Source organism: Otolemur garnettii, unplaced genomic scaffold (genome assembly GCF_000181295.1).
Source record: "Otolemur garnettii isolate 467f Iridium unplaced genomic scaffold, OtoGar3 scaffold00084, whole genome shotgun sequence".
Lineage (NCBI taxonomy): Eukaryota > Metazoa > Chordata > Mammalia > Primates > Galagidae > Otolemur > Otolemur garnettii.
In genome coordinates, this window is record NW_003852479.1 from 525204 (window position 1) to 535903 (window position 10700).

At 44.2% G+C, this 10700-nt stretch overlaps 1 protein-coding gene across 1 annotated transcript in view; it reads left to right on the forward strand.

Moving 5' to 3' along the window:
• Positions 1 to 10700, forward strand: part of PPM1L (protein phosphatase, Mg2+/Mn2+ dependent 1L) — a 270729-nt gene that overhangs the window by 256884 nt on the left and 3145 nt on the right. Inside the window, exon 3 of the mRNA XM_003794636.3 lies at positions 7601 to 7762. Coding sequence (XP_003794684.1) covers positions 7601 to 7762 — 162 coding nt within the window. The remainder of the gene's footprint in view (positions 1 to 7600; positions 7763 to 10700) is intronic.

A 10700-nucleotide genomic window follows, 5' to 3' on the forward strand; every position in this document is an offset into this window, starting at 1 on the left:
TGTGGGCCCTGGAATCCTGTTATTGAGCTAACGTTCATTGTCAAACCTTTATGAGATGAACTTGTGTCATTTCTCCTCGTCCTATAAGCGTGTCCACTTTCTTGTGCTCTGTAATGCATCGGCCTTTGGCTGATGTAAACACTGTCACTGAAATCCTGGCCGCGTGTGATACATGTTGTCTCCATCTCTGTCTCCTCCCTTCTCCTCCTCTCCCTTCTTACCTCTCGCCATCCTCTCCCTCCCCAATTTCTTGCTGTCTTTCCTAAAGAACAAAATGGCAATTTCCCTTCTTCTCAGATAAAAGCCTTTGTCACAGAAGGGAATCACTGTTAGCCCGAGCCATCCTCAGTTGCGTGGTGAGTGTCCACGGATGCGCCAGCTTCCTGCCCCAGCCCCCAACAACAAATGTCACTTACTTAAGAAAAGGTTTCATAAAATAAGGATTGTCATGACTCCAATTTTTAAATCATAGTCATTTAGCTACAGAAAGGTGGGATATGGAGTGAGGGTCTTGATTGGCAAGCAGCGTAGAGTAGAGGAATTTGGTGGGACTGGACGGGGAGGGAGCTGAGAGGCAGCTGAGACCCACCTGTCTATCACCGAGACACTGATGGTCACTGATGTTTGAATCTGACTCTGAACTTGGACAGTCAGAAGTGCTATTGTCATCCTTGTCACTTCTATTCCTCAGAACCTTTCTCTTTCCTTTCAAAATAGGGTTTTGCTCTGTCATCCAGGCTGGAGTGCAGTGGCATGACCATAGCTCACTGCAGCCGCAAACTCCTGCCTTAAACAATCCTCCTGCCTCAGCCTCATGATTAGCTGGGATTATGGGCATGTACTACCATGCCCAGCTAATATTTTAATTTTTTGTAGCGACAGGGTCTTACTGTGCTGCCCTAGTGCAGGGATTATGGGCATGAGCTGCCACACCTGACCCTCTGAGCGCCTTCCTATCTGTAGCATCTTACTCTCTATGACCAAGATTGTTCTTTTTTTCTGTTTTATTCTTGTATATTTTGCTTTATACAATAAATATGCCCCTGAAACATTCTGAATAAAGTATAATTTTAAATACCCATTAAATTCATCTCAATACAGAAAATTATAAAGAAGGAAACAAAAAGGTCAAAAATCCCATCACCTGAATAGCCCTGTTAATATTTTTTAAAATAAAAGCATATATACTGACCAGGTGAGAGTATCTGTTTATTCAGTACCAAGTGTAAATGGTAGAAAAGCACAACTAGTAAATGGTATAAATGAGAAGCACCCCCATTTCCCGTACCGTCTTTCCAGTCGTCAGCCCCTTCACCAAGCCCCATAGTAAGAATACAGCAATGATTACGGCGTTTCCTTGGCCCTATAACGGACTTTCAGTCTAATGGGTCAAAGATTCATAAACAAGGCATGGAAATGGAATTACACATGATGAGCAGACATGACCCTCAATGGCAGAACCCAGGTCCCACCTAAGTAACCACACGACCTTAGCAAATACCTAAGACCCCTTCACTCACCTGTGCATTTGTGAAGTGGATGAGACAATTCCTCCTTCCCTGTCTGATGAGTTTTCAGAAATAGGTAAGAAAACACCTCAGGGCAGACCACAAGCATCAGGTTTCACTGTGGGGCTACTGCTGTACAAAGAGCACTGGGAAGAGTCAGTTTAGAAAGGTCAAGAGCACAGGGTCCCCAGACCTGGTCACCATTGCTCACCCAGATGTGACTCACAGTTGCCTTTTGCTTGGCGTGCACTATTTCTTAAAATATAAATTTCCAGTACTTAACAAATTAGGAAATGTATTCATGATCTATGTGTACTTGACTTAATTAAAAAAAATTAGGAGAGTTCACATAAAAATAACTTCCCTTGAAAAATCTGAGATCTGTTCATAATGGATCTGCGTCACCCCACCTGCCACCGTCATCCCCTTGGCACATGTCCGCTTTGCCGTGAGCCTCACCATTCTCTTCTGTAGCCCCAATGCTGAAATATGGTGTCACTTGTCACTTACCATTGTATTACCCCTTTCTTAGAGTAGAAAAGTATCTTAGAGCCCACATTCCTATCAAAAGGAGTAAGGTAAAGCTACTCCAAGAGGCCTCTATATATATATATGTACTTTTTTTGCATCTGACCTGCTTTTGGGAAGTGAGTGGAATTTGCAATTCCAGTTCAAGTTCTGCAGAATATTCCAGCTGAAGGGAGCCTGGAGGATAACTAATCCAAGCCTCTTGTGTTTGAGTTCCAGAGAGGTTATGGATTGTAAATAAAATGCTGAAGCAGTAGAGTCTATCATCGTTGTTATTATGGAGATAATAATACTGGAGTCCCAGGTTTTTCAGCCATTTCCTCATCCTGAACGTGTGCATTGAGCCAGGCAATCAGTGTAAGGCCTTGGGCTTGCTCAGTCCCGTCTTCTTCATCTGCTTAAAGGGAACAGTAACACCTGCCCTCCTTACCCCGTATCTTCAGAATTCAGCTGCGGGTGTCAGTGGAGTTCATAGTCCTGAATAAAATTTTATTACTACTTTTTCATGAATTTAACTGAGAAAATAGAAACTAGGGATTTAAGAGATGCCTGAGATTGGGCACAGTGGCTCATGCCTGTAATCCTGGCACTCTGGGAGGCCAAAGTGGGAGGTCTATTTGAGCTCAGGAGGTTTGAGACCAGCTTGAACAAAGAAAGACCCCATTCCTACTAAAAATAGAAATATTAGCCAGGTGTTGATGGCAAGCACCTGTAGACCCAGCTCCTCAGGAGCCTGAGGCAGGAGGATTGTTTGAGCCCAGGAGATGGAAGTTGCTGTGAGTTAGGGTGAAGCCATGGCGCTCTAGCCAGGTGACAGAGTGAGACTCTGTCTCAAAAAAAGAAAAAGAAAGAAAAGAAATGAAACCCTAAGTTACTTAATCTTCATTAGAATTTACATTTTTCTCAAGCTCAATTTGTCCAATGAATTAAGTACCCAATGTTATCCAACCAGAATATTTAGATACATCTGAGGTAGTAAACCTTTTTTTGTAAACCTTTACCTTGTCTGCTTCCCATAAATTACATCAGAGGGGAAAGTGTCCGTTCAGAGAAATGTACTGATGAATAATTTGCATTTGTATATTTTCCCTAAGGAAAACTAGAATCATCAGGCCAACAAAAATGGGCCTATTGTGCTGAAGTACAAATTGAGTTCAAAAGCAGACACAGCTGGTTCGGATAATGACCACCGTGGTGCACCTTTATTGCTTCACGAGGTGCCATGAAGAGGCACCTCTGAGAGGTGTGGTGAGGATGGAAGCCCCACCCAGGTAGATCAGGAGTCTGGACTGGAGGGAAGAACTTGGCACACCCCTGTGCTGCGATGTGAGCATGTTTGATATAGGTAGAAGACAGCCATCACGTTTTGATCCACGTGTATTTTGCTATAACAGAATAGCTCTCTGCATGGCTACAGCTGGACAGGTGTTCCGTGTGCTGACCTGGGTTTACCTGTCGGAGAAAGACATCAGGAGCTCAGCATATAGCAGGTCAGAACATTACGTGTGATTGTTTACTCATTTATCTGTTAATTTGTTTATTTAGCAAATATTGAGTGCTCATGATAATCTAGATGTCAGCATTATAGTAGGGAAAACAAGCAGATAACATCTCTACCCTTGTAAAGGGTTTATATTCTACAGGGAAGAGGGACACTAAAGAAATAGTTTGAGCAAATTAGCAAGACATCTGCAGAGCCATCTCGTAAGGGCAGTAGGGACGAAAGAGACAGTACGAGTCCTGTGGGAGGAGGACTCTCTGAGGATGTCACACTTGAGCTAAAACGTCACCGTGTGGATTAGTCAACCAGTGTCAAGGACAGGGAAACACACCGGGGAGAGGGGACAGGGAGTACGAAGCCCCAAAGACAAAGACCGGGCATGTGTGGGCAGCAGGAGGGAGAGTGGGATGGCAGGACACTGGGCAGCCCAGGTGGGGCCCAGTCACTCGGCACCTGCCACCACTGTCCTCACGCAGACTACTGCAACTGCCCACTGGCTGGAATGGCAGTGGCTGGGACTAGAGTCACCACAGTGAGAGCAGGAGGACAGGAAGGGCTTACGGTGTGTTTTAGACTAAGAGTCACCTGACTCCGGGATGGGCTGGAAGTCAGGGACCAGGAGAAGAGAAGAACCAAGGATGACTCAGGCTCGAGCAACTGAATGAATCATGGTGCCAAGTTCTGAGGCTTGAAAATCAAGTAACTGCTGGACCTCACTCGGCTTGGATAGTTAACTGATCTGTGTGAGGTCACTTTCAGAGAGTTTGTTTTTTGTTTTCAATCTGTGAAGTACAGTTATTAAGTTCAACTTCTAAGATCTCAGGTTGTTAACGCAGAAACATCCTGAGGGAGGGGCAGAGTTAAGTAATATTGTCAGAACCTAGTATTTTTGATAAATGCTACTATGGTGCAGTGAATCTTTTCCCTCACAAAGCAGAGGTAGCCGGAATCTTCCAGGTGTTTTGTCTCCAGAGTACAAAAGCCAAGGTGATTATGTGCATTTTCTCTTGGCCACAATATTTTTGTGGAGTTTCATGACAATAGGCAGTTTCTTCTGCCGAGTGAGATAGGAACATAAGCCACCTCTCACGACCCTGGGCTAAAACTGCAAAGCCCAAACAGACAGTACGTTGCTGATGGTATCCTGGTTTGTTTCAGATCCTTCCTGCCCTCCCCCACCCCTCTGCTGCCACAGGTGCTCTGCTTTGGACACGTTATTTCTCTAGGCCCACATTGGCTCCACCAAGGATGGAGAGAGGGGAATGGGGACATTCCAGTCATCCAGAACACTGCCGCTCATTCTCATTCTGCCATCTGGGGCTCACCCACTGGGCCAAGCCTAGGGCTCTATCTACTAACCCCAGTACTTCTCTGAAGTCTGCACCAGGAGGGAGATTTTAATTTACCCATAGAAATAATGGGATTGTATTCTTGGCAAAGGTATGTCATAAATTTTAAACACATCCAAGAGCATGTGAGTAGAGTCGGCCCTCCATATCCATAGGTTCCAAATGCTTGGATTCAAACAATCTCAGATTTGGCTCAGTGCCTGTAGCTCAGTGGTCAGGGCGCTGGCCACAAACACCAGGGCTGGTGAGTTCAAGCTCAGCCCGGGCCTGCTAAACAACATATGACAACTGCAACAACAAAAAAATAGCCAGGCGTTGTGGTGGGTGCCTGTAGTCCCAGCTACTTGGGAGGCTGAGGCAAGAGAATTGCTTAAGCCCAAGAGTTTGAGGTTGCTGTGAGCTATGTGATCTTATGGCACTCTACTGAGGGCTGAGTGAGACTTTTTTGTTTGTTTCTTTGTTTTTGAGATAATCTCAGATTAAAAATAGTCAATATTCAGGGGAAAAAGAAATAAAAATAATCTGACAATAAAAAGGACAAATAAAAACAATACAATGTAACAGCTATTTACACAAATTTATGTTGTATCACGATTTAAAGTGTACAGGAAGATCCAGGCATGGTGGCTCACGCCTGTAATCCCAGCAGTCTGAGAAGCTGAGGTGGGTGGATTGCGTGAGGCGAGGAGTTAGAGACCTGAGCAAAAGCAAGACCTTGTCCCTAAAAGAAATAGCTGGACATTGTGGGGGGTGGCTATAGTCCCAGCTACTTGGGAGGCTAAGGCAAAAGGATCATTTATGCTCAAGAGTTTAAAGTTGCTGTGAGCTATGATGCCAGAGTGAATGAGAGTCTCTCAGAAAAATAAATAATAATAATAATAATAATAAAGTACATAGGAGGATATGTATAAGTTATATGCAAATACTGTGCTATTTTATATTAAGGACTTGAGCATCCATAAGTTTCGGCACCCTCAGAGCCGACTGGAGCCAGTCCCTAGCAGATACCACAGGATGACTGTTTAGCAAAGAGAGATGACTCTAAATCTCTCATCAGCTGGCCCTTTATTGGACTCTAAACCCCTCCCACATTTAGGATGGAGCTGGAACATATTCTTCTTAGTAAAGTATCTCAAGAATGGGAGAAAAAGTATCCAGTATACTCAGTACTATTACGAAACCAATATATAATCACCCACACTTCCATACGGAAGATAAAACACAACTATAGCCCAGGATGAAGGAGCGAAGAAGGGGGGGAGGGGAGGGGCGAGGCCGGGGGGAGGGAGGGTCGGTGGTGGGACCTCACCTCTGGTGCATATTGTAAGGGTACGTGTCAAATCTATTCAGAATAGAGTATAAATGTCTCAACACAATAATTAAGGTGAAGGCTGTGTTAACCAGTTTGATGTAAGCAGTCCAAATTGTAGAAAAATCAGCACATTGTACCCCATAAATGCATTAATGTACATGGTTATGATTTAATAAAAAAAATTGTTAAAAACACATTAAAACAGTATAAAAACAAAAAAAAAAGTTCAACTTAAAAAGCCTCACATGGGACAGACACTGTCTTGCAGAACAAGGACGGAGCTGTCCCAGGCGGTGCAGCAGTGCCCCGCTGTCCTCAGGGACTCTGGCTCTTCCCGTCCTCCTCATATTGCCTTGACCCTGAGGCACAAAGCCTCGTAGCTGCAAGGTGCTGCCACGGTGCTGGGGACACATGGGCCAAAGACATGGGCCGGTTCCTGCTCTGTTGTCTATTTTAATGAGAAAGTTTTTCTAAACGCCCCCAGCAGACATTCCCTGAGTCCTGGTCCGTGGGGTACCCAGTTTTTCCCATTAGGTATAGGGCATCATCTTACACTTCTCTCCTCCTCCCTCATTCCTTCCCTTTATTCCTTTCATCCTCTCCGACTATCCACGTTGGTCTGTAAGATTCTGTTGCCTGGCAGGGTGTGGTGACTCATGCCAGTAATCCTGGAACTTGGGGGGGCCAAGTTTAGAAGATCATTTGAGGCAAGAGTTTGACACCAGGCAGGGCAACATATAGAGACTTTGTCTCTACAAAAAATTTAAAAATTAGCTTGGTGTGGTGGCATGCAACTCTGGTCTCATCTATTTGGAGCTGAGGCAAGAGGACTGATTAAGGCCAGGAGTCTGAGGCTGCAGTGAACTATGATTATACTACTATACGCTAGCTTGGGCGACAAAGCAAGACTCTGTCTCAAAAAACAAAACAAAACAAAACAAAACCTGTTGCCTACCCTCTAATCCCCATGTTTATTAATCCGGTTGTGGACCTCACCCTACCCTCATCCTCCCCACTTGCAACTGGGACTCACAGAAACTCCACAGTATTGAGAAGTTTAAAATGTGGATCACTTGTCTGAGGCTTCAAACTGATTTGGATTCTCTCCTAATCCTTTTAAATATGATATGCATTTAAATTAAGAGTAGCAGAAACAAAATGATTTAGGAAAATGAAATGTTATCCTAGCCTATTTCAGTGACACTCTAACATGGTTAAGGAAATTGACTGTCAGATTTGATCATTGCTGTTGAAGTAAACGGCCATCATTCCCAGCAGGGCTGGAGTCCAATTCTCACCCGGCAAGAGCAGTTTTAATGACTGAAGAATCCAGTAACCACAAGAAGCAACAACCTTCAATGCTGTGCTGTGCCCCACACTGCCTCTCTCTTGTGTTTTGCAGGCACGACATGTTTGATCGCTCTACTGTCAGATAAAGACCTCACTGTGGCCAACGTGGGGGACTCAAGAGGGGTCCTATGTGACAAAGACGGGAACGCCATTCCTTTGTCTCATGACCACAAGCCTTACCAACTAAAGGAGCGAAAGAGGATAAAAAGAGCTGGTGAGCTTGTGAACACCTCCCAGGAATGTCTGCCGTCTTGCACGGGCGAGGAGTCTTGCTTAGGGGTCTCCTGAAGGATAAAATGTTTGGTGCCCAGTGATTAGGTCAACCCAGAGGCTGCTGGAGGTAGCTGAGACTTGACTTGGTACTCAATCTGCCCTTCTTCATGGCCAAGGACTCCAAAAGGTCCCAAACAATCCCTTTCCAGTTTAAAGACCAGTAAGACCTTCGGGCCCCTGGTACTCACCTTGTTTTACACCTGCTTCCCTCCAGCCATGGCACAGTACAAACCATTCCCCCAAAGAACCTCCCATCTGCTCTCTCTGTACCTTTGCAAGTGTTATTCACATTGTGTAAGTGGGTGACAATTATTTGCCCCGTAGGATTCAAGTTAAAGTGTCCTTTAGGAAACATTCCCTGTTAAGCTGTAGAAAATGGAATAGGTAGATGTTAACAAAGAAATAAGTAAAAGTCAGTTAGTTGAATAGAGTAAGGAGAGATAAGCGGGTAAGGGGCAGGGGGTGTCAGGGAGTTGCGTTTTTAAGTAGCATGAGGCCTGTAGGCCGTACTAAGGTGACATTTGAACAAAGATTTGAAGGAAGGTTATCAATCGATTATCATATTTACGTAATTAGATGTGGGGGGCTCGCTCCCCAGACTGGCAACTGCGGCATGTCAGCCCGTCATGACTTCCCAGGCAGCAGGCCAGCTGCCGTGGGGAGAGGGCAGGCCGCTCCTGCGTGCTGGTCTCTGCCCAGGATGCACCCCTGCTGTCTGGGTTAATCTGCAGATCAACTTGCCATCTCCACGGGTCAGCTTCTGTCCAAAGAATGAATGAAATGAACCTAATCGACATTTGAGTTTTCACAGTAAGAAGCTGTGCTATTGAGTCAAAATGTGTTGAATTCTATTACAACCTCCTGCTTCAGTGACTGCTTGAGATGCAGAATAATTTTTAATGAAACCTTTAGTCAGGTTTCCTGTCAATGGGTTGGAACTAACGATGCTTTAGGAGCATCTGTTAAGCTTGCTGAGCTCCAGGCAGAGTGACCAAAACACTCTGGCTTCCTCACTTCAGGTGTCCTGTGTGAGCCTGGACTTCAGCTCCAGTCAGCCAACTCTCCCGTAAGCACAGGCGAGGATGTGGAAAGGTCATCGCAGCATTCAGCTCTGTCTTCCAAAATGTCATGGCCATATTCTCCTCTCCCCCTTCTCTGCCATACCCACCTCCCCACCCCCACCCTACAGTGATTCTTTTTTTTTTTTCCCCACCAAACTTCAACTTTATTTGTCAGAAGGCCAGCAATTCTGGAGAACAGCGAGAGTAGCCTCTCCAAGACTGTTCTGTTCTTCCATTTCCAAAAATCACAGTTTTATACATGAAAGTTCAAAGTAAAAACCATGTTAATCTTTATCTCAAACAACAATAATCAGCATAATGTAAAACCCATGACCCATAATAAACAGTAAATGACATAATCCATGGCCCAAAACAACATTCCCATTCAAAAATTAATTCCCTAAAGTAATCCTCCTAAATTACTCAAGATGGGCACCTTTAATGTGGGAGCTAAATTTACAAAACAGTAAGAATTGGAAAAGGAGGGGAAGGTCAATAGGACCTAACCTGACCAGACTAGCTGTGTCCTGTGGGCTCTGGTCTGACTGGCTTTCATTGGGTGGAAATAGGACAAATGGAGGGGGAGAAATCGATTGACTTGAAGATTAACCTGGGAGACACGTGTTTATGACCCAAATGATTTGCCCAGGTCCACCTTCATCCCAACCCTCATTCCTGATGTATTTTGAGATATCACAAAAGGAGAAGAGCAGTCAATCGTCCCCTTTGAGCAGCCAGTACATAAGACATGTTACTCTAAGGGCAAATGACACAATTAGGTGATTTAGGAAGACAAACAGGCACCATTGTCAGACTCATACATGCTTATGGTTATTATGTCTTCCTGGTAAATTGAACAAATTCTTGTGGATACACAGCAGTTGTATATCTTTATAGGGCACCTGTGGTGTTTTGGGTTTTTTTTTTACATATACATGTGTTTATTAGGTTTCTACTTTTTGCCTTCACAAAATTAAAAAGGCTTAAAATTTAATAACAATAACAATGTTTAAGATAAGGACTAGAAACAAAAACCTTGTAAAGAACTAATGAAGATAAATACATTCAGAAATCAGATGATTGTTGCACTGAAATATTACGCAATAATAATAATAATAATGCAAAGAAAGTAGCATTCACATTGTCAAATAACAGTCTGTTATAGAATGCTTTGACTCTGAGGTTCAGTATGGAGTCATCAGTTAACTTCTTATTTTTTTTTTTTTTCCAAAGTCTCAAAAATTCTTTATAGAAGCAAATTTGGACACCATTTTCCAAGGTTACTCTAACCTGCTCTGTTCTTTTCTGTAATTTGGTCGAGGGCATAATTTACAGCAGGGCTTAAGGAACAAAGATTGGTTTTCTCTGACCCCCGCCTACCTTTCAGGACTTATTTCCCCTTTCTGCTTAGTGTAACAATAAGCTCCAGCCAGTCCGGGCCAAATACACGCAGCTTCTCTGTCTCCAGCCCTTAATCTGTTTCCGATAACAACCACATCAGCTGCATTCACCGTGTGCTTGCTCTGAGCCAGGAGCCAAGCCCAGCTCATTACACACGTTCTCTGTACCTGTCGTATGAGAGCGATAATATTATCGCCCCTTTACAGCCAATAAACTGGAACCTCAAAGAGGCCCATGTACCCAACACACAGCTGGTGAATGTGAGACCAGAACTGAAACCCAGGCTGGTGTGACCCAGAGCCCGTGCCCTGGCCCACTGGTCCATACTTTCTGGAATGTTATCCTACATTTCTGCCCATAGAAGTCCTACCCATCCTTCAAAGCCCAATTTTAATTCTCACCCCTGCCTGATCATCA